The 24836-nt window shown below is 40.8% G+C and overlaps 1 protein-coding gene across 2 annotated transcripts in view; it reads left to right on the top strand.

Annotated features, from left to right (window-relative positions):
* Positions 1-24217, top strand: part of LOC135498449 (muscarinic acetylcholine receptor M2-like) — a 124372-nt gene extending 100155 nt beyond the window's left edge. For both annotated transcript variants that reach the window (XM_064788717.1, XM_064788719.1), the window contains exon 6: positions 17776-24217. In XM_064788717.1, the coding sequence (XP_064644787.1) occupies positions 17857-20199 (2343 nt within the window). In that variant the 5' untranslated portion in view covers positions 17776-17856 and the 3' untranslated portion in view covers positions 20200-24217. The remainder of the gene's footprint in view (positions 1-17775) is intronic.
* Positions 24218-24836: the final 619 nt, after the last annotated feature.

Below are 24836 nucleotides of genomic sequence, written 5' to 3'. Positions count from 1 at the left end.
AACGTACGCCAAGGGAGATATACATGTAGGGTGTTTGATGAACATGCTCATGTTATAAGGCCTTTCTACTCTTGTTAAGTGCAGGCCAATAAAATGCTCACCACCATGAACTAAAAACTTTGTATTTTGCTTGAAAGGCCTGTAACGATACATATGGCGGAGCATGGTGGCCAGCAGGGGGCATTTTCCTCCCGGACACCTAACTCCAACATTCAAGTCGTTCCTTAACATGACATGCATTTCTGATCAAGGAGACATTTGCCACAATGAAAATGTTTGCTGGACATTACACGAAGTAGTTGTGGCAATATTGCACTACAGTCAGCAACGATAAACATGTTTGTTTTCATCTCGACGCCAAGATAGCGAGATTGGACTGTATTAGACAACTCGATCAGTCCAGCTCTCCAATCCAATCTGGCATGCCGCTGACGTCTTTCGCTCAGACAGAATAGATGCATTAAATTCAACGCTGATAAAAAAATGTGTTCATATGTCGCTGGAAACCTTTAGCCGAATAATAACATTGATAAACACAAATATAGAAACTGCCATCGTCTCACCTGAACCAGCCAGCTCGGATCAATTTTCGCGGACTTTTATCCCCTGATAGATTCTGACTGGGTGATGATTGAATATGAGCCGAGCCGTCCACTGATATATGCCACCAGCTTTGTACCATCTTGCCGAAGGATTTGGGGAAATTGTCAATTTTTACAGCCATCTGGCAATCGATATGTCATGTATGTGATGATATGGCAGACTGAATGGAAAGAAACCTTATGCATTTCGGGGTGTAGTTGCTTGGTAGTATTTTCTATTACAGATGTTGTGTGTCATCTGTTACTCCGATCACGTCTTCAATTTGAGACCAAATTACAGCGAACAAAGAACTAAATTGACAGTAAAGCGTTTCCGAAATGATCAAGCAGCCTCCTTTGTGAAAGAATGAGACATTTCGCATCTTTTTGACTTTATATTTAAACAAAGGCTTATGTTGCTGTAATCGAACCTGGAGTAAGTTCGTTAGGAATTTCGCCTTTTGAAGGTCAATCGAGGCAAAAAGATGTATCCCCTCCCCTCCATCACAATCACTACCACCCACCCGAGACTAAAACTAAGCAACGGGTATGACCACTGTCGTTTCCCCTCAATGCATGACTCCGAGCAAATTCCCGAAAACAGTCATATGTATCAACAGTTAACGGGAAGTTCTTTGAGTGACTATTCGGGGACTCAGTTCATTCATTAAGGCCCTTAGATGTACGATGTTGGCATAGCGGGTCTTTTTTCTCGGAGGTGAGTTACGAACAGGACGAAATGTCATTATGCGACTGACAACTAAAAAGCGGCCACTGCCCAAGCATCTCTGATTGATTTACGAAAAGTATGACTTACTCCTGGGAAGGGATAAATTGAATGAAGCCAGTAGAGGAGTCCTTTTATTCTTACCGAATAGTTCAATTACGTTGAGATGTGGCCTGGGTGCAAAACGTTACAAAATCATTCTTCCTCATCTATTTTAAAGAACGTATTCTTGGTCTGATGGCTCTTTTAAATGCAGGCGTACTTTGTCGTGTTGTCTCTGAGATTTTCTCTAACGTGTTTATATCAGCGACAATCGCTGAATGCAGTGTATCTGAAATCCTGAGGGGCCAAAAATTAGTGACCACAGGTTTTGGTTTAAGGGGTAATAGCTGCTCTATACTGGTCAGCAAAACTTGTGGCGGTTGCATTTGCTTGAAACTGTTGGTGCCTCATTTAACTGTGGATTTTTTTACTTTCGTTGAGAGGGGCAACGGAAACTACCATTACATTAATGTAGCTGTTGAAACTGGCCCAACGCATCCCTCGTTAGAGTGCAAGGAAAGAAGATTGACTCAAAGAGTTTGGTAGAGCAAACAGTGGCGCTCTATGCCTCCGCCGGAGTCGCCCTACTCTCATCCATCGGGATCTGCATCTGAATTGGTCGATTGCATTGCTTTTTGCGCCTTGCTAACAAGAAAATTGAATAAATCCAATAAAAAGGCTACGGCTCTCTTATCGATTGTTGCATTACGTTCGCAAAAATCCTGTTCTGGCTCGTTTGATTCGCGCTGTCGTCTGCGTTAAAAAAAGTTCTACCTAGAATAAAGTATCAGTTGAACGAACTTCGTAGTGGTAAGATTTTTACCCATGGTTGTTGGTGTTTATCACCTTACGGTTTTATTCCTCATCCGAAAGTGCTGGGGATAGTGGACTTATCTCGGTTACCAATTTGTCGTGGTGATTTCTTGTCGACTGGCTTATCATGTTGTGGCTCTGCGTAATACGGTGATCTATCAGTGAATGGTTGACTATTGGTCGGGTCATATACCAGGAAATTGAAGTTAGGATAGCAAGACGGGAAGTCTGTTGTACGAAGTTGTTTCATTTGTGCTGTCAGAACGCAAATTTCTAGTGACAGTATGCGACCCGTCACTGAGCACGCTGCCCAGACGGAGAATCCCGTCAGAGCAATTAGTACGAGAGGCAAGCTATTTTAGGAGCGCATTGTCACACTCCAAAGAGTGTTGTCCAGCCGGAGTCCCACCAGCACTCACTGTCGTGATACGAGAATTCCACTGCAGCAACTACAGGCACGAATGGCGACATTTCACGAGTGCATTGGCCGAGAGCATAGTCTTGTTTAGAATAAATGTTTTTAACTTGCTTACAATCTGCTACCCGCCGACGGCACAGGCTGCCGTGAGGATTATAATACCCGTCACAGCGGCTAGACATTTTCAGGGGAGCGTTCGCACTCGGTCAATATATATCCCGCTTTCTTGCCGAGAATGTCGCCTGAGCAACCAAACAGCTCCTCGAGCACCTGAGTCACACGGCGTAGGAGATCATCACCGCGTCACGCACCATACAACTCCTCATCTAGCAACAAAGCTCTTTTTCCCCAGCGCAAATGTCACATCGTTGGGGATCTTACCTGTTTACTATGTATCGTGTAGGATGACGGATCGTGTGATTCTTCAGATGTCTTCGTGAAAAGGACACTTTTTGTACACATACATAAGAAGCGCGAGAAAGTGGGCGTTTCGTCAGTATAAGTCTTATATTTTTGATTAATTTGTAATGTAGGCGTACATACACACGCGCTATATGTGATATGTTGTTTGGGTGACTATTGTAAGGCTGTAAAGGGTTCAGTATTGATGTGACCTCGTAGAGGCGAAGTAGCACCGGAATTCCGCGAGTGGGACAACCTACATTTTACATCTGGATATTAATAACATCACTCTGGTTGGGACATCTGGATAAACATATTCCAACCTGTTTCGGATACCGGTGGAATTCTTTTGGACTATTGTGGTTAGTTTTTTCGCGGATTATTACGCCCAATGGAATAACTTTTGAAGGATAATTTTCGTCCTTTAAGCGATCAGTTATGAATAATATGGAATAACGCAACGTTCGTTTTAGAATGAAGTATTCTGGTAGGTATGAATTATTTTTTATCAAGATTTATGTAGACTATTACATTTATACATGTGTTTTTACAACAAAAGCTTCTACTCTTTAACTGCAAGTGCAAATAACAATTTTAGGTTTCGCTGTTAAATCTTATGACCATACGGCAGTGAAGCGCTGAATTTAAAGGAGAATCACTCTGCGGTAAAAAAATAGATGAACGCCGTACTTTCAATTACCTTTTCATGTGTACAGTCCGTATCGTAATAAACCATTCAAGGAGAAATCATCTCAAGGGTTACCATAAAATTCTGAGTAATTGCATAACTGTAATCTTAAATCATGGAGTGGGTAAGACTTTAATGTTCATTAATGAGTTATGGTAAGTTACAAATCAAATGTTAGATGGTACCTAATTGTGCCTTCAATTACTTATCCTTTTATGAGCGCGTTTATCAATGACGCTCGTACCGGAGTCTTTAAAATAAATTCATTTAATAACAGTAACTGTTGCTTTCAAAATCTATCTGCTTGAATGCGTTGTTGTCCAAACTCAATTGAAGTCGTACAAAACCGTATCAAAAGTCAGATATTTTAAAGAATACAACATGACAATATCATTACTGAGCAGTTAAAGCCACATGTCGAATATGTATACAACATGAAAATCACAGGATAACAATATAATCATTTTCCTAATGAGCTGCTAAAGGTGGCATAATTCGAAAACTGTGATGTTTACTACATGATCAGCAAGTACAAATAAGGTATTGGCACTATATCACATCAGGTTATTGGCATTTCATACTGAATCACTGCGTCGTCTCCTTTGACATCCTTTTAAGGATAAAGGTTCTGATAACTCACGTGCCAATGCGTATTTGAAGTTCTGTTGACGGAAGCCAAAATCTACATTTGCACACGATTTCTCAGATTTCTCTGAAAAAGCCTCAGCTTTGTTGAGAGCTTTGCATGTTACTATGGTGATATGGTATTTACCATATATGTGAAATGAGAGGAATTGAGAAGAAACGGATTCTTCTGCCGATATGTTAACCCCGCAGGCCAGTTTTGGGCAAGTTGTTAAACCTATCAAAAATGCGATGTACAAGTTTGCAAAGATATCAAGAATCCGACTTCCTATTAAAGAATTTGTGCAACTACATCGTATGCAAATAATGGTAGCAACGAAACGTTTGAAGATTGGGACAAGGGCTCTAGCCTCGGACAGACCGTTTCCCATCCTGGCGCTGCAAATATGCAATGCTAAGAAAAAAATATACAGCTTGAAAAAAACCTGCTTGCAACAGATTGTGTCCAAAGGTTTTGCAACTTAATGCTCTTCTGATCGTGCGTAAGTCGGTGGTCATTTATTCTGTCTACCACAGCCCTTGGATTACCCATTTGTTACTGGCAGGTGTTCTGATCGAGACAGCCTGGTGTCCATCTTGCTTAGGAATTTGTCGGAGTAATGGTTAGGGCGTCAATCGCGTGCTGATAAGAAGATCGATTGTCGTTGGTTCGAAGAACTACACGCTGAATCAGTGTTTTTTGGGGCAAAAATGGAATGGAAATACTGAAATTTGCGAACACCTAAAAACGTTACACGTCGGGCGGTGTAAGCAATCCCGATGTACATGTAAATGTACGTAATAAACGTGTTGCTTGGAATAACCTTGCTGAATAGGCTCAGGCTGGACTAAGGAAAGAGAAAAGCATGTCTTTTTGCCAGAGTTTTCTGAATATGAAGCAGAGAAAACTGGAACTCGGATAGATGTTAGACGTGAACATTTTCTACAAGGTTAAACATAGTCATCACTTCGAGACCTGTGATAATTTGTTGGTAGGCCTACACGGCTTTGGTCCGTCGTGTATGGTTGCTGGAGGAAACTGGACTCTGAAATTATGGCACTCTCGCTCCAGAAATGATCATTGTCAGTGACTTCGCTTACTTGGCAATGGCATTGCTACTGACGATGTCAATTCTCCACCGCCACCGGCCCGACAGGCAACGCTGGAATTAGCAATAAGTTAGCTAGCTATACGAAAAAATTACATCCAGACTACGAAAAAAATATTCTCAGTGATTAGAGTGTTTGGGCAAATACAATTTCATCAAGTACAACGGCTTGTCGTAAGCGATATGATGTTTGGTGAAATCCTTCACATTACTATCAGAAACGGAGTTAGAAGTGTTGAAAAAGTCTCCAGTAAAATATTCCCTGAGAGCCAAGATGGTGCTACATTTCAGCAACCAAAGAAGATCTTTCTGGGAATGTGAGATTTTATGGGCAAACATAATTTGATCAAGTCGATATGCGATATGTCAAATATTTTCTAATGACATTGCTATTTATTTGGTACGGTGCACTGGCTGCAGAAAATGTTTTAATGTTGGGTTTTTGTACATTTTCCCATCCCATGCCGCTATTTACGTTTTTCACTTTCGGATAAGAGTATAGTTTTCTTCATTTTTCGGTTCTTTTTAAAATCCAAATACATAAGAAAAACTGTTGTTACAAAAATATGAAAAAGTTTGAGAGTACTATTGGTACTTGCTAATGATAGCGTCACGTAAACGCCAAAAAAGAGAAAATGCTTACGATAGCATCAATTTAGCACTAGCATGAGTATCAAAGGTCTTTTCACACCTTTTTATCTTGTTTATGTTTCCTCTGAAATAAAAGTATCCCTTCTAGTGTTTTATGAACACTTTTAAAAAGTGGTGGGAACCTACAGATGGCCTTGCTGGTAGGACGAGTCTATGTAACGTGTGATGTTGCCACTGTGTATTCAAGCTTTCCCCTTGACCCAGAAGTTGCAGTAGTTCAAGAAACTGGCCAAATGTCACTTGTGCAAAACAGTATCAGTAGGAACATGTTTGTCAACTAGTTACGTAGCTCTCTCCAGATCTGTTGAGAAAACAATAAAAGTTGACATGACAAATAAGCAAGCACAGCAGCTTTTCCTAATTCATTTTCCATTATCCTCGTGATTATTGCCCCTGAAATCTTCTTGAGACACTGCAGAAGTGCCAACGATGTATTGTAGTTTTTGAATGAAACCCATAAACGCTACAGTTGTCGAGATCGTCGGACTGAGCAAGCGGGAGCGACTGTCACGTCTCTGGCTGCAAAAAAGAAATTTTCAATGACGAGTTCAGCGTTTCGTCAAGCGCTTTGCACTTCGAGTAGAGACATCGGATATTATACCAACTACATACAAAGGAGATATAAACCTCCAGTATGAGAGGGCTTAAATCGTGACGATTATTCCGCCTACTATGTACTATTTGACGACATTCCTCATAACAGAGATTAACTGTGAAAACTTCACACAAAAGAGTATGCACGGTCAGCCATGTTGGAGGGCAGAACAATGATTTGTCATGTCATGATTCGTTATGCCTGACTTAACTGAACCAAATGCTGTCATGGTCATTTGGGCTTTCCTTTGTCTGTCCCTCCAACATGGCTGGCGATGACGTCACGTAAAACCACTCCATGGCGAATCAATCGAAAGTTTCCAAACGCAGAAAGTGACGAAGGGGTTTGCCCCTTATCATACCTATCGACCATAAGCCTTTTTAGATGTCACCACCAATTAAATACTCTTTGAGGTTTGAGGGAGCAAATTTAAAATCGAAAATCCTGAATTTTCACATTTATCGACTTTTTACACGAAATCCAGGTGACTGGTGATGACCTATGTCACTTTCTGTTGCTGAATCACTCAGATCAAGCAGACGAACATATCGAAAGCTCGGTAGAGTAGTTTTCCCAGTCGAGGTAGAAAGTGACACGAGAGAAGAGAAAGGGTCTCGAGTGAGATGGCCATTAATTTTTTGTCGCAAAACAGGTCATCCGCCTGAGCTACATGCTCATATTTCTATGTTGAATCTGTTATCATATATACCCAATTGTTCAGAGCGTGTATATTTCACTTCCTAAGAGGTCTTATAGCATGGAATGACCTATAGCTAGGACAATGCAACAGCTGAAGTTCCATGCATCTATTAGCTAATGCAGGCTTAAGTCGCTATCGAGGATCCGATGGAAAGAACCCGGATATTCTGTCAACAATGCGGATAACTGTCTATTTTGCTCTTGCCGCACAATGGCACCCTTTTTTAGATACTAAAGTATGTAAGTGTGTCTTTCTGGGATGGAGCACTAAAGAGCAATGTTGTCAAGGAGTGTAAAGTTACTGCGAAACACATCATGAATTTTTCACAGACATGCTATTTCTGTACTGCATATCAATGACAGGTGTTCGTGTAAAAAACAGCGATGCTCATATTATCTTAGACTGTATCGAGTGGAGCCTCGTCTTAAAAACTTAAGATATTTTTATGCTGTTCATCTTTTTTACTTCGCAATTTGAACCATTGATTTTGATACTTTCAAGATCATAATCTTGGCACTTCTTTTCTTCTTTAATCATAGGCATAGCTGAGATTCAGTTTGTCACATCACAATGTGTTATATCTTTTGCAAGTTACATACGTGCCTTCAATCGAAGAGCTAGCAACGCTACCATACCAATACATCACCAAACAATTTCAGAATTGATAGGGAGGATTCTGACACATAATTCCTGACGATCCATGCTAGATCACGGTCTAAGTTTCCTTGATACACCCATTGTTTGGAATAAAGATCATATTAGTAACTTTTTATGGCTTTACTATAAATATATTGTTGAATATTTCATACGCACGCAAGGCGAGCCTGCGTAATGTCACGAGGCTGGCATTTGGCAGTCTGGTGCAAATCTGTGCCTCAATCCCCCCCCCCCCCTTCTCATGATGATTCGGATGGGCCGTGAGACTGGAAATTCGATCCCTTGATCATAGGTCGTTCTAGGACTTTAACATACTAGGATAAAAATAAGACGCCAAAAAACCCTTTGAACATGCAGAAAGGCTCAAATCAACATCATCCTCCACTGGCGGGTTAATTTTCATTTTGTTTCATCCAGTATCCCCCGCTGCATCAAGTATTTACCATTCGCGACTGCTGCATAATTTTCCGATCAAACGTGCCGTAATTAGCGTGGCGTTCAATAGAGCCCACTCAGGCCTATTAACATGAAAACACCTGGAGTCGGCTGATACGATTCACGACTCAGATGCCGCGACAGCAACAAGAAAAAATAATTAATAACCATATTATTCTTTGGCAAAATCGACTGGGATTTATTAGAAATTTATTTTAAGTTTACGTGAGGATGAGAAAAGACCGATTCAAAACCTAATTGACTTAATCGATTTGATGGCTTTTTCTGCTAGAACATGGTGGAGGATATCATTGGCAACTTGCGCATAGTTATAGATGCGACTCGTACAAAAAGGTGGTCAGGAAAAAACCCATTTAAAGAAAATGAGCAATATCCACAAAAAGACTCATGGAGAATGCATTAGGAATGCCCAGCCCAGTGTAATGCTTGACACCGGCTTATTAACAGCGACAACATTCATTGTACTCACATCAGATCTGTAGAAGTCGACATGGCTATCAAAAATGCCACTAGCTCAATTTTTGTAAAGATTGCACTGATCTTCTTGCATTGACGTCCATCCTCGATTAATGCTCTGGTAAAACAGTAGAGTCGGCAAATGGAAATGCCGATTGTGCAATGTTGGCGCTTTTTTATCTTGCCAGTAATGATAACAGCAAGAAACTTGGTTAACACTGCTGGCCAACACGCAATATGGCCAATGCTTGAAAAACTTCTACTGGGTGCATATTTGTGCTGACAGAATAGCCATTAATGGTTTCTCGAAGTCTCAAAAACGTTTTATTTATAAGAGCGTGCAGCGTATACATGTACAATCATGTTCAAAAGTTTATGGACACCAGTTTTTGCACATTTTCTCAAACACGGCTAATCCTATTGAACCCAAATTTTCACCAATGGTGGAGAATCTTCTTGGCTATCGAATGACGTGATAGTTGATATCAGGACCAATTGCATAACAAAGTTATTACATAATTTTGAGAGGGATCTTTTTTTTACTTTTTTGTTAATCAATTTTTCAAAACCAAATTAACCTACAGTATATATTGCACATTGCTAAGACTTTCTGTGAAAAAAATTTGGATAAATCTCATTTCGGTTTTGAGATATATCGAAATATCAAAATTTTGATATTTTGATAATTTGATATTTTTGGGTTTTTTGCAACTGTATCATTGAGAAGTCATACCCAAATAATGATTGGCACCAATTTAGCACAGCTAGCAACAAATATATCGGAGAAAAGGTGGATACTTGGTAGTATGAAAATTTTCATATTATAATTTTAAGATGTTCCTTTAGTTGAAAATCAGAAAAAAATCACCATTCATTCAGGGGACATGGGTACTACTAGGATATATCGAAAAATCAGAAAAATCTCAAAATTTTCAGAATCTCAAAATTTTGATATTTTGATATATCATGAAAAGTAAATGATATTTTCAAATACTTTCTTCACAGAAAGTCTTAGCATTGTTATCTGTATGATGCAAGATTTATACTTCGATTAAAAAAAATCAACCAAAAAGTGAAAAATAGATGGCTCTCAAAATTATGTAATAACTTTGTTATGCAATTGGTCCTGAAATCAACTATCACGTCATTCGATAGCCAGGAAGATTCTCCACCATTGGTGAATATTTGGGTACGATAGGATTAGCCGTTTTTGAGTAAATGTGCAAAAACTGGTGTCCATAAACTTTTGAACATGATTTTACGCCGGATATGACGAGAGAGCGCAGGTTCGACCTCGTCGACTCTTCGCGTAAAAATATGCATGTTCTCGACTCTGAATAACTCCAGCCTGTCTCACCCATCCAAAATTCGACAGAAAGTTACCAATTCGGCAATGGAATCCATTCGAATGTTTGTGCTTATCAACGAAGTTACAGTTTCTTCTCCCCTTAGCGTTGGATTGATCGGTTCAAAAACAACCTGTCGCATCTCTTGTCGCATTTATACATCAATCAGTTTGCCATCAATCACTTTGGTGTGCAAAGGCACACGTTTTATCTTTCTTTAGAAACAGTAAGTTACACAGAACTTCTTTTTCAATCATCAGTGCCAGTTTGAACGCATCTCACGGGGACTCGTTTAATCCTTGCTCATGGTGTATTAAAAACCTGATGTGACGTGCCTTTTCGCTTACTGGAATGCACATCGATTGCTTCATGTTAGAGGCATTGGCGTTGATTAATTAGAAATTGCACGAAATGGGTAGATGTAACTCTGGGAATGTCTTCCAGAAATGAGAAAAAGGAAAGAAATTATGCTCCACCCGTTGATGATGTACCCCTTTTTCAATGATGTACATGCCTGTTTGTGCATTCTTTCAGTGGCGACCGAAACCCAGAAAAGGATCATCTGTGCTATACTATATATGCCATAACATCTGTTGCAAGACCAATGATCAGCAGGGTTGCGAGTGGAGCTGAGATTTGGAAACCACCCCGAAGAAACACCAACTACGTGTTAACTAAGCGGGCACAGTGTTTTCGAAAAATGACACCATTACCGACAAATTAACCTTATCCCGATTTAAGGTTTTCGTGTAATGACCAAAATGTGCCATATCAATCGTTGCTTTACAATAACTTTACTCTCTTCCCCAAATGACCCTTGATGCGCCAAGTGTCCATTAGCGTGTGTCCATTGAGTGCCTTAACGGTCGTATATCCTACTGCTAACTGTGAAGCTGAGTACAGCTGCCCTGTGGGTTGAATGGCCAAAGGCTATATTTTCGGTGGAGCTGCCATTTCGCCTAAAACCGCGTCGAGACATTTTGAATTTGGCCTACACTTCATGCGTCATCCTTGGAACAAAATGCACCATAAGTTTGCCAAACCTGCGAACTTTGCGGCCACGACGAGAGTGTTGTCGCGCGAACTTGATGGATGTTACTTCCTCACTTCAGTCAGTAAGGCAAACACGAAACCACTATAGACAACAAACGTATTGACGGGGATTCATTTCATCGCTGGTCCCTAAACATCAGACTGCCAAAAGATCTGTCTCACTTAAAACCACCAAAGGCACTAGAATTGACAAAGCATTTGACTTTTGCCTTACAAGACATTTGACTTTGGCAGTCAGAACGGGAATGAAACACGCTACATGCTACTTACAAAAAGGTGTACTGTACCAGGAAAAGTCGGCAGTAGGCTAATAATTAAACCACTTCTAAACTTATTGATCCATTGTGGTGTTCCTTCATCACTGGTCTTCATCAGACAGCCAGAATAGCCTCCTCTCTTTCATCCTCTCTACCAAATGGTACTTGGCAAGTTAAGTGTCCATTACTCTGTGTCCGTAGAGTGCTTTGATAGGGACAGGTTATCATATAGTCAATTATATAGCAGGTGAACATACTTCGGAAACATCTGGCGGAGGTTTTAGTTTTGGCGGTAGAAAAAGTGCCAGAGGCTGTGTTTGTAAAGGCAATGCTAGTGTTTCGGATGTCGACTCGGACTTTCGGGTGAATTTCAACCATGTTGAGTGACAGTTGAGATTATTTAAAGCAAGAATCAAAATTGTAAGTATTGGCGGCGGAAAAAGCGCCTGGGGCTGCTGAAAGATAATGTTCGTGGTGATTCAAGTTGTTTGATGGTCATGGCGTTTATACCGGCTTCGCATTTGTGTCGATTTCGACGGAATTAACGAAGCGGTCTTACATTGGTGAAATTAGAGTATGAGTGTCTCAAGTTTATGAGAATACACAGACATCAATTAAACACTTCACAAATTCACTAATTAATTGATTAACTAACTGATAAAGACACGCACCATATCATGCTGGTGTAATGGCTTAAAAATACCCATGGCACCGCCCGATTTAATCCTAACAACTTCTGACATTTTCTGTTCAGACATTTTTAACGTCGCCTCTGAAATTTTAATCAGCGGGAACGTTTGATTGATGACCTGATTGGGACTCGGGAGCTGATTAACTCCACGCGAGGAGCCTGTTACTGACAGCACATCAGCCCCGAGGAGCATAGGCTTGGTTCTTGAAAGTTAACGACATCTTCAAATGATCATCTTGGCTTACTGAAAGAATTCTTCTTTTTAGGACCTGGTTATTTAATTGTGAAAGATAGCATATCACTCAACCCTGCCACTCGGGGAGTGGATTATCATATGTTTCCATCGCAAAATAACTTAAGTTTAGTGCGTGTGGACGTGGTCACTGTAAGCCCTCGTACTACAACATTTTGTAACGACTCATATTATTCGCAAGGTCGGAGTTAGCTTTTTTTCCTGTGACAGTGGGGCTGTCTCGGGGGCAGATCACCAATATTTATCCAAAATCTGCATGAAAAAAAGAAATTTCGGAGACGTTTGGGGGGCTAAATACGGACCTGCTTCGCCCTACTCCGTAGCTGTAATGAGATTCGGCAATTTGACGTCATCTCTCGTTTTCCAGATGCGCAGAACTCATCAAATTCTTAAAGGATTTTTGTGTGGCAGTTTCAGTCATCGCTTCCTAAAAAACTAATCTTCTGGTTCCCCGATTCGAATCAATTGAAATTAACTCACAGACATGTGATGTACTTGCATGTACATTTACGTCTAAATGTACTACATGTACTCGCAAGCAGCGCTTACTGTTATGTGTATTATCACCAGCAGTGTATGGCCGTATAATCGCATTGTTGATGCATGCACCCCGCGGTGCCTGAAACAGGTGAAAATGTACTGAATGAAGGCATAGTTTCCAGCTTGCACAGGAATATGAAATATGCAGGATTTGTTTTTGTTACCTATAATAGGCAGGCAAAGAGTAAACGTCCACAATATTGTACATTTAGTGACCAATCGATATTCGTTAGGTGTTCAAATTGTGTGCACTGATGTGCTAAGGAATGTCGTGATTGCAGCACATCCCGGAATTAATTTCTCTGTGTACTTTTTTCTCGTCAAAGTGATTTTTAGCCACTTCTGAAATCCCGTTATTTTTGCTCTGAAGATGCTGACATTCAACAAGTTCCTTCGAATTAAAGTGTAGAGGTAAGCCTACATAACTCCCCGTTCTGAGGGAAATCGCAATAAAACCACCCGCATCACAACGTGACATACTAGTATATTGCTCTGTGATCCCGACACTGAATAGTACATATCTTTCCAAACCCTCTGTTTTTGCAAAAGCAATATTTTTTAGAAAATAACATCGAAAATGCATCAATTTTCTTGCGTACGATTTTACGATCTTTTAATGAGAGCAGTAACACTTGTTAAAAATGAAAGTCTCGTGCCTTAGTCGTAAATCGTACATAGGACGCAGGTGGTGGAATGTTATGTCTTAAGTTTGACTCATTTTCTGTCTATGGTGATACATAGCTTTGGGCAAACGGCGGGTAGAGCAGCCGAGAAAAAGTGTCGAAAACGAATGCAACCTTGACCTCATTTGATTCAGTTATAAAGTCATCATGTGCATAACATCACAACAGTGATCCAATACATTTCAGCACTATCATCACAGCGTCTGACATCCAGCGAAACAACAGTCTGTTTACACCGGTAGCATAAAATGTCAATTTCTTTTTCGTTTGGTCTTTCGTTCGCTTATCTCAGTCAACCCTAGGCAAGAATTTTAACAAATCCTTGTCTTTGTTATCGTTGGTTGTGTGTGTGTCTTCTATACATCGTGTGTAATGCACAGTTTTCCAGCCTAAGTTAGCTTGACGTAATGTTATTGGGAGATGGTTAATTCCAATTGCTTTGATGGCTTTGATAATGTCTGAGTCACGATTCGAAGGTTTGACACAGCATTCTGATGCACTACAACCTTTGCTGTCACGTCTGTAGGCGTTCATGGTCCACAAGGGCATTTTAAAGAGCAAGGCTAGCTTGCTTGTATGGATTGACTGACAGTTCAGCATTATGGCAGATTCCTCAAAATTGTAAAGGTTTACTACAACTTGTACTTTGTTATGCAAAGATGAAGAGTTTTATGGCATTTCAATCCTTGGTGAATGTCGTTGTTTTCTCTGGACCTGATGAGAGGCAACGGAATCGCTCAGATTGTCCAAAAAGAACGTGTCCGGCAACTGTATAATGTCGGGAGATCCTTGACGCAAGTAGAGCACTGCTTGGCGAAAGACCATGCACCATCTTCTCATTCAGCGAGATGTGTCCCTTTTCGCGGCAAGAGGTGAACAAACTCGTTACTCCGAGGGCATTGGCGGTCATCGTTGCAGGACGTGAGATAATTATCTGGGCTTCCTAATTTAAGATGGCTTATCACAGTTGGAATCACCACCAGCTGAATGGTCAAAGCAACCCGCGTCCAATGAACACCAAGATTTGCCGGTAACAGCCCTTTTTTTCTCTCCGTTCTCTTTGAAGTCCAATCCCTTCACATCCTGTTATAGTACAGCCTATATTTTTCCAGCTCCTATCGGTTTTGCTTGAGCTCTCTATAAAATAGTTTGGTGGGCGTCTATCTTGATCACTCACAAGGCAGCTATTCTCTGACAGTACCATTATTATGGAGAGGCTTTACCCTATCTTAGATTAGAAACCATTGTTGTTAATGTATTCGGTTTAATACTAATTTCATTTTCATTTGGAAAACTGGCAACGTGTCAGCCTTCTAGTAATATGAGATAGGACTATCTAAAAAGGTGCTGGTTATGTTAAAGGCCAAGAGCATTCGTTCAAAATTTGAAATTTGAGATTTTTCCCTAGAGAGAGAGAGATTTCATCTTTTGCCGTTTCACTCCTTCAGTGTAATTGTGAGATGGTCCCAAGCAGAGATAAGCAACTATTTATCGGAATACAGTTACTGTACATATCAGAGGATCGGAGGTGACGACTTTCCATTATGAATGTATGTATCACAACAATATGAATCCACTTCATCAAAAAGCTTCCTGGCATCTTTGACCTTTGCAATATAACCATGCAGTCAATACTTATTTTAGTTGGAGATATTATCACAGACTAAGCTTGCGTAAGCCGAGGATATTACAGAGAGTAATTGATACGCTTTATAGAGATTTATGTCATGCATCGCACGCCCTAAGCCAAGTCCATTCCGCACAGAAATGGCTGCCAGTTTTGATGACTGTTAAAAAGACAAAGATTACTCAATGCTTATGGTCTTAAAATGTTCTATATTTGTTGGTTAGACCCACCCACAGGTGATGAAGCTGCCAAACGAACGTGTAGTAGTGTAGTTGGCTTCCTAAACGTTCTGCGGTGGCTGCCTTACATCGAATTGTCTCCACTTACTGGCAAAAACCCTCTCGGGAACCGTATACTTCGAATAGCCAATGCAACTTGGCCGCAGAGAGGCAGTATCGTCTATTCAACCCAGACAGTTTTTATGTATAAAAGATTCATTCGACCCGACGGGCCACCGTCACCATACTCGATGAAGGAGGATGGCATACGAGAAACCGTTGGTGATACTCCTCCTACGCTGTTAACCTACATTACATTGACCTTAAACAAGAACTATCGCCAAATTTGACTCCAGGCTTAGAGGCATCGTTTTGAAGAAGCCGATGCAGAGAAATTCAATAATTGCAGAACAAAAGCATGGAGCACATACCTTGGGCTGGGTTATATTTTAGAGACAGATTAATGAATTTTTCATTGAGAAGATTCGAAGAGGTAGGCCTAAGTTATTCTCCACAAACACTGTACTTTCAGAGCGGTTGAAGCGAGAACTACGTGAAGGTATTCGAAAATGACCCAAGTATTGCTGATAATGATATAGTGGCCTTCTTAAGTCAGGTTCCAGAGCCATGCCTATTTGATATGATATCCACAGCGATTACCTATAATCGTGTAAATGTATGTGCTTGCAGTGCATTCAGTACCTCCAGACAACATTGTCTACATTTATTGGTCCCAGAGCAGCGTATGTTCGTTACAAGGCAGCTGAGCCCTAATAAAACTGTCACCTCAGCAAAAACAGCGTATCATGGTATGTTGTTGAAGAATATGCCTGTCATAAACACCATGTCACAAAAAAACTGAAAGTCTACAGATACGTGTGACTTGTTTCGACGCGTCTTCTTTGCGTGATGGCATGGACAAGTCCGTAATGATAGGTTTTTGGGGTAATGGCAGTAAGTCATTCCTTCTTTCGCGATTCGCAGAAGCCATTAGCCACCGCATTATCACTCTCCGACATCTATTGTGCCCAGCCTTTATCAATTCAAGAAGTTCAGTACGTTGTGAACTCCGGCGCCGGCATTTGCCCTGGAAGACTTGCATGCACATGCAGTAGACAGAGGGAGAAAACAAAAATCCGACAAAAGAGCCATAAACCATCCGTTTTTTATGCTATTTGCCAAGCTTGTACATGCTTTCTACAATAAGTTGCTGGTAACGTATTGACATCTGCGTTATAATAACAATACCACATGCAAGTTTGTTCCACATTCACAGAGGCCACATGGCATGGCATTGTCCAATGTCTTCCGGCTGCTATATGCCTCCTGTCGGCTTGCACTTTCATATTAACCGTTCGGAGACACCTCTAAGGTTTCAATTTATATTTACTAGTACGCCAAGAAGCATGACAACGGGATCCACGGACAGCTTTAAGTTTTCCATATACATGTAAATCTTATAGTGTTAAACATTTTTTCCTCATGCCAGTATATTACTCCATGCCACACATTTTTGCAGGCAACAGTAGTGAAAATCCCTACTGTAACGATGTATTTGTCGTGGCTTTCTGCGCGTTCTGCTCTCAATTGGCATCAGTTAGTGATCGACACAAGTTGTTTCCCTGCCTTTAGCTCCTTCTCCATTTATACACTTCGTCTATCTTCTTTTGTTGTTCACTGCTGACCTTCCTTGTGAATTGCTTTCCTGACCAATTCCACACCGGCCGTGGTAACCTCCCGTCACCAGTTCCGTTTCCTTCCTCAATCGAGCTTCTTCAAAGAGAGTGCCACATGTCATGTATGTTGTCATGGTCATAATCAAAAGAGTCGCATAAACCACAAACAAATACATTATCGTCGAGATTGGGGTCCATTTGGTTGTAAAAGATTACCAATCAAGGCAGATATTTGGAGTATGATGAAGAGTTACCATGGCAAGCACTAACCGCTATAATTGCCAAGTCGACGGCATGCGGGGGAAGGTTTGTCCATGATTTCTGATTTTCCTTCATGTCTCTATGTTTAGGTCTTTTTCAGAGAAATTCTCAGTCGACACGACGGTAGATCTTTCATCTGACGCACTCCATGGATGTGGTTTTTCAGGGAGCTGGGAGTCATAAGAGCAACACCATCTATGACACTTCGACTCGCCATTTCTAATTTCTTCTCCGATTCTTTGTCTTTGCAGACGACGTATGCATCAACTGAAGCCGCTCCATCAATCAAATAGCGAAAGACAGTATCATCGCACCCGCTAGTCCACCCAGCAATGGCGCCCAGGCAGCCAAATCTCACCATACTGGATAACGTGACGTTCTTGGGAAACGATCACGTGAACTACACGTGGATAGACAACAAACTCGATCAAGAGAACCTGGAGGCAATCCAGAGGCTGCCGTACGAGGCCTCCACGTTAGACCTGGATTTAGGTTTCAACGGAACTGGGTTGCTTCCGACGGACTTTCCGTGTTTACTTAACGACTCCCTGATATGCGGATTAAACGTGACAATAAACGGGACAGCGGCGGCCGCAGTGTCGACCATGCCCTATGATATTTGGCTCACTATTCTCTTGGCTGTTTTAGCGGGAATTGTAAGCATTGTGACAGTTTTAGGCAACATCTTGGTGATAATGAGTTTCATTTTAGACCGGACTATACGGCAGCCCACGAATTACTTCATTGCAAGTTTAGCTGTCTCAGATTTACTGATAGGATTCTTTTCCATGAACTTGTATACAATGTACTTACTGTTAGGGAGATGGCCGATCGGGGAGATCATATGTGATTTGTGGTTATCCTTGGATTACACTGTCTGTTTGACTTCGCAATACACTGTCTTCTTCATAACTGTGGACCGCTTCTGCTCGGTGAAGGTTCCAGCTAAATACCGGAATTGGCGGACAGAGAAAAAAGTTATAAACATGGTGGCACTAACGTGGATAATACCTTCGGTCATATTTTTTACAACAATTATAGGATGGCAATATTTTGCGGGCGGACGGACGATTGACCCGAACGTATGCTACACGCAGTTTCAAAACGATCCGTTGTTTAATACCTTATTGATAGTTGGGTATTTTTGGATTACATTAATCGTGATGTGTGGGCTGTACACTGGGATTTACAAAGTTGCGTTAAACCTGCAGAGAAAGTCTGAAGCGAAGCAAAAGAAAATGACCAGCCTCGTTTCCATGGCGGGGCAAACGATGTCTAAAATAGGGATCGGGATGTCGAAAGCGACAAGTCCGGGGCGGGAGCAGAATGCGGTAGAGAATAATCAGACTGCGCTGTCTGTTGCTGGTGCGAATAGGCCCAGGGCCACCAGTACGACCAGTTTCAGTAAAGCCGGGAAGGACGACGAAAGGTCGAGTAGCCCGGCCTTTCCTTCTGACACTGACCACGAGAGTCAATCTCCCAAACAATCGCATTTCCCGGACGAGGTTCCTAAGGAGCGAAAAGAACGTAAAAAGAGAAAAGAGGAGAAAAAGAAATCGAGTTTGGATGTACCCAGTTTAAAAGTTGTGCCGATACCGGTTTCCAATTCGAATACTCCTCCGAATGACTCTGGTTACCACACCGTCTCCGCGCATTCTAGTGAACCGCAGGATCTGGCCCACCATAATGAGGGTTTTTCTTCCAATAGGTCGTCTTCGCTTCTAGATACCGCGGACGGCGCCCCCGCGCCCTCTGCAAACTCCGACTCTTCCACGCTAGAACGGCGAAAGCAACACCTGTCTCTTGACTTGCCAAAATCACACACTGCCAAAGAAAAAGACGGTAGCACACCTTGCGTGAACTTAGCGACCACGCCGGATAGGATCCAAGGGGTCAGCTACATTGACCAGGAAAGCATTAAGTCTTTGCAGTCGACGGAAAATATGAAAATGTTGACGGACATTTTACCAAATCGCCCAAACGGGAACATGATTCGCGACGAATGTCCGCCGTCGCCTGTTTGGAAGAAACGGGAGTCTTTCCGCGAAGCAGACGAAGACGACCAGGATGACCATAGTGGGTTGTTGCCGGAGGACCACGATGGAATGCAATCCGGCAATCATTCACGCAACACTAGCATCCGGTTCTCGGATCCTAAAAATAGTGGTGGAATCTCCATGGCGACTATTCAAGTCGAGACTGTTGACGATAGCTCTTCGGGCAAAACTGTTTCGAAAATCATTCAAAATGAGGAGCTCACGCCGCTCAATGCAACGCCTAGCGGCAAAAAAGGAATGCACAGATCGAAAAACAGTCAAAACAAACTAGGTAGTTCTCTCATGTCGAATCTCTCCAAGAGTATGGGTGGAAGTAGGAAACGCAGCAGTAAACAAAAAAAGGAAAAACAAAAATCCAAATCGGAAAATCGCGCGCGAAAAGCGTTGAGGACTATAACGTTTATTCTAGGAGCTTTTGTGGTATGTTGGACGCCATATCATATACTGTCCCCAATAATGGGCTGGTGTCCGACTTGTGTTAATTTGGATCTCTATAATATTTCGTACTGGCTGTGCTATCTGAACAGTCCCATCAATCCGTTTTGTTATGCGTTCGCAAATGCGCAATTCAAGAAAGTTTTCTTACGGATTCTTAAAGGTGACTTCCATAAGACGTGACCGGCGTCACGCCACCTTTTGGATATAGTGAGAATACGAAGCGGTACCAATGCCACTTATCGACTATTTCTGGAACTATCGAAGCTGTGTGAGAGCTATTATGCACCTTGTGGTTGCTTCTAACTTGCCAGTGTGTGAATGAGTCTCGTCAAAAGTACCCGTTCACAAGTGTACAATGTACATAGAAAATTCAAACCGTGATTCACACAATTTGAACAAGTTGAGTAGCGACCTTGTCCCTAGGTTAATAGGTGGATTCGCCCTAGGGCGAAGGTTCTTGTCGAATCAACCGCATCCTTCGGGTCGGTTGCAAGTGAATATGTACCCAGTGGACTGGGATACGATTCAGTGATAATAGTCAGTGTTTATAAGTTGAACTCTTCGTTGTTCGCGGGCAAACTATGGCTTTCCGGGCCCTGTGCTTGTCACTTGTGCCCTGTGAGTGTATGTAAGTGTGCATGTACGTGAAGGTCACTGCTTTTTAAACCGCACCAAGAATATTATGTGTCACTTTCCAAACTATGTGCTCACGTGGCATCTAGAGGAATACCATGGTCCAAGTAGGAGCTAGCTGCTAGTTTAACTGTCTTTCATACGAAAACCGGAAGTTGCGTGAGGTTTGTACAAAACGTGAATCGATGGCGAAACGAAGACTGTAAGATGCCATTTCAGCTAGAAGAATAACTCATCATGTTAGACGTTTTTATATACAGTGTTCTCTGTCAATTCAAAGGAAAATCATCCACTCAATTGATGCGGACCACCTAATGACGTCACTGAGGTGCTCTGGATCGGAATGTCAATTTGGGCACAAAGGTGGCAGCACGTGAAGATGCACGTTCTTGCTTCCTATACATGTTGAATAGACTTCCTTAGAAGAGTAAAATGCGGCAATTTCATCAAGGTACTTTAGAATATTTTTTGATAAAAGGTGAAATGTGGAACTATTTTCACTGCAACAATCATACAGTCGTCGGGAGGCATTGTCATTTATTACCAGGATCCGGCTGTTCAACCAAGTAAGTCACAAATTCGGCGAAAGTTCTAGTGAAATTCGCTGAAGAAGGCCAAGTTTAAAGTTAACACCAATTTAGTGATACTGTATAAACAACAATCACAAACTAACTTTTGGGGACTACATACAGTACTACGAATTTCTCAGTTTAGCTTGCCAAAATCCTACGAGCGGTCACTCATTCCTCACCGGGTTACTTCCAAATTTGACTACAAATATCCATAGATGCAAATTTCATACCAAGATAAGTTATGCATTTAGTGAAAATACTTATAGAGATATATTACGTGTTTCACAAGTGGTTAAGTCTTAACAATAGAGAGGTTTTGAAGCGCACCAGTAAACGAAATCGATACCCAAATCCAAGCCTGCAAGACGTTTCTCAAACGACAACTGCTAACATGAGAACATTGAAAGCTATGAGGGCTTCCGTATAACTGAAGAAACTAACTAAATTATTACCCACTTGCAAACATACATGTAGCACGTCTTATTTGTACACGGCGACAACTTGAACACTCGGTGCACATCTAAACGTCTCTAATAGTCGCTTGAGTTTAAACGTCCGCAATTTTTGCACAATGTCACGTGATTTCTACGTAGCGATTGCAAAACTGTGTGGCTAGTCCAAGTAGTGGTGTAGTCCCTGCCAAGTAGATCGTTTTATATAATGCGTGAAGTGGACCTTACTGCTCCTGATAACTTCTGAATAAATAAGTCAAAAATTTGCTTCTAACTCAGTTTTGGCAACTTTTATCAGAATGAATAACCCTCCGCGGCGTCACAAGACGATTATTTTTAAAAATGTCGTCACCGTCAACTGATCTACTTATTAAGAAGTTTCTGAATGGCAAAATCTCCTTCATTCATTCTAAATTTACAGTGTAGTTTGCAGACAAAAGTTCGACGAAATTTTTTAATCACTCTAAACAGGAGGGTACATGTATTAGCTCCCGTGCTCTGAACATGACATGTTGTAAAAGAGGGGCATGAAAGCGAGCAGCAGTGATTCGTGTTCACGCCAACTTTTGTCTCCCGGATGAGTTAAGCGGCCGAAGGCGGAATGTAAGAGAACAAAAAACGATGAGTCAGAAATATCATTTTAGTGCAATCAAATTAGTTCTCTTTTATCACCATGATTGTCAAGACTCAGAAGTTGTAAGGTCACCTATTGTAATTAGAACAAAATATATCATTGGAATATATAATATACATAATGTATACATAAATATATCTCATTATTTTACATATTTGTTAATAACTGCAGTTGTATTACAAAGTAACAGGTTATGCATGTTGAAGTTATTTCAGCATGGTGATGTTTATACTAAAGTCGAGAAATTCTGTCGAATCTGCCAGGTGCCAGTGTGATTTTCATAGATGCCAGCACGCGTTCTAGAAAGGAAAGTGGTATTTGCCTGTTTCGCGGCGCCGTAGTGGAAATTTTATTTGCAAAATGTTGCAGTAGCAGCGAGCTGTTACAGGTTTAACTCTGAAGAGTATACCTTTCAAACTGGATTGGTCAATATTACGAGAATTCCCTTGAAGAGAGAGGTGACTCGGCGTTACATGTACCTTATTTGAAGTTCAAAGCTGCGAATTCCTCTCACGAGGTATTACGAAGGAATTGAGAGTGATATATTTATAACTATACCTTTATGGTTGACATTGATACCTCTCTCTGATCATGATTTTGTTGGCTGGTTCGGATAACAGAGTCTAAATATCTCTTTTCGCTTCAAGACTTGTGCAGCTATCTTTTAAATTGTGTTGGCCTCGAGCAGATATGACAATACTATAAGTTATATGCAGAGTTTATGTGACTGGGAAATGATTTCATACCATTGTTGTGAACTTATTCTATATGATTATACGGATATGATCGTTAGTAAGGTATTTCATTACTGTTATTGAACAGTTTGTCGAATATTTTTGGGGTTGCCATTTTTCTGTTTGATAGAACGGCAGTACTTTTTAACTTATTAAAAGAAATAAGTACTTCCTGGTGAATAGAATGTAGGAAAAAGTATTAATGATCATGACTGTACATACATTGCGGCTGGGCTACAGAATTGAGATTTTAACCTTTAAACAGAGAGTCGGTATAAAAAATAAGCAACTCGGAAGTGTACAAGTGCATGATTAGTTAGTCAGTGAAGCGAAAAACCTGGTGAAGTTTGCAATACATGATGTCTCAAAATTGCTATAAAACGCATAATTATCGTACAATATTCACCGAAAAAGCAAACTGGCGCCGTGGTAAATCGATATTTCATGAATATTTCTATTAACCATTCGCACTATTCTCTGGCAGACGACTGCCATGGGAATGCAAGCATGTGTCAAAAAGAAGGTTTTACTGCTAAGTTTCTTGGAATGCATCTACGGGTGTTTTATAATCATTCTCACATGGGTATATAGCAGTATTTCCAGCGTGGATCGGGAAAGATGCTAGTTTTTACCGCGGCCATGTTTAAACGGATATGTTCCAATGATATCCCAATTTCGCACCAATAATACATTAAAAATATCCTCTGCGACTGCAATGAATGGAAAATAACCCCGTAAGATCGCAAACGTCAAAGCCAGCAATTATTTGAGAACCTGGCAGCAGATTTTGTAACCCGATTCTTAAGATTCTCGCGCTTTTTCAAAGTTTCATTTTTCTGCAAACAACTTGAGCTTTGAACACAGAATACGCCATTTTAATCCCTGGGGCTTGCTAGTAATACGAGTCATTCACGTTTCGTGTATTTTCTTTCATAGAATTTATTTTATTCTGCATCAAATAATCCAGTTTTAACACCTGCAGGATAGATGCGGCAGCATACTTTCGTATGCTTCGAGTATCTATTCCAAGTGTACTTCAAAATCTACAATTATTATTACATTTGAAAATACAATCATTAAATTCAAGAACTTTATGGTCGAGTTAAATGAAAGAGTATGTAACGCTTTTTACCGTTAACAACCAAAGGAATAATATGTTGCCACGAAACATAAGAAGTACATGTATTCTCCAGGCTGCACACATAGCTAAGTAACACCTTTTTGTCAAATGTCCAAATTTTAAAAAGGTATTCATTAAATTCAAGAAAGTTATCGACGAGTTTATAAAATACAGGATTATGTGTGTTTTTTAACCGTTTAACAACCAAAGGAATATTCTGTTGCCACGAACCTTAAAAATATATTCTCGAGGTGGTACAGACATCTCAGTAAAACCTTTTCGTCAAATGTTCAAAATGTCAAAAATGCATGTAGTATAGAGTGCGTTGATAACACTGTACGTGGGTGACTGATTTCCCTCTTTTCTTCCCTTCTTCCTACTCGTATATTCTTCATAATTTTTTCGATCACAAAATATCCAATCATCTTCTTCCATCGCTGTCTCAGTACAACACTGCCTCAATGATTACGTGGAACTTTCGCTGGCAAAAATATGAGAAAAAAACATTTGGGCGGTGTTTGTGAAATGTCAGCCCATTGCTGGACGGGCTATTTTAAAATGGCGTATATTCAGACCGGAAATAAGAGATGAATTGCATGCCGGATACAACGTGGTCATTTTGTGATCGGATATTCTTTCTTTTTTGTATTAACGTTCTTCTCATCCTATTGT

This window comes from Lineus longissimus, chromosome 13, assembly GCF_910592395.1.
Source record: "Lineus longissimus chromosome 13, tnLinLong1.2, whole genome shotgun sequence".
NCBI classification, from domain to species: domain Eukaryota; kingdom Metazoa; phylum Nemertea; class Pilidiophora; order Heteronemertea; family Lineidae; genus Lineus; species Lineus longissimus.
The sequence above is the reverse complement of the archived record's forward strand: the minus strand, read 5'-3'. Positions and strand labels throughout refer to the sequence as shown.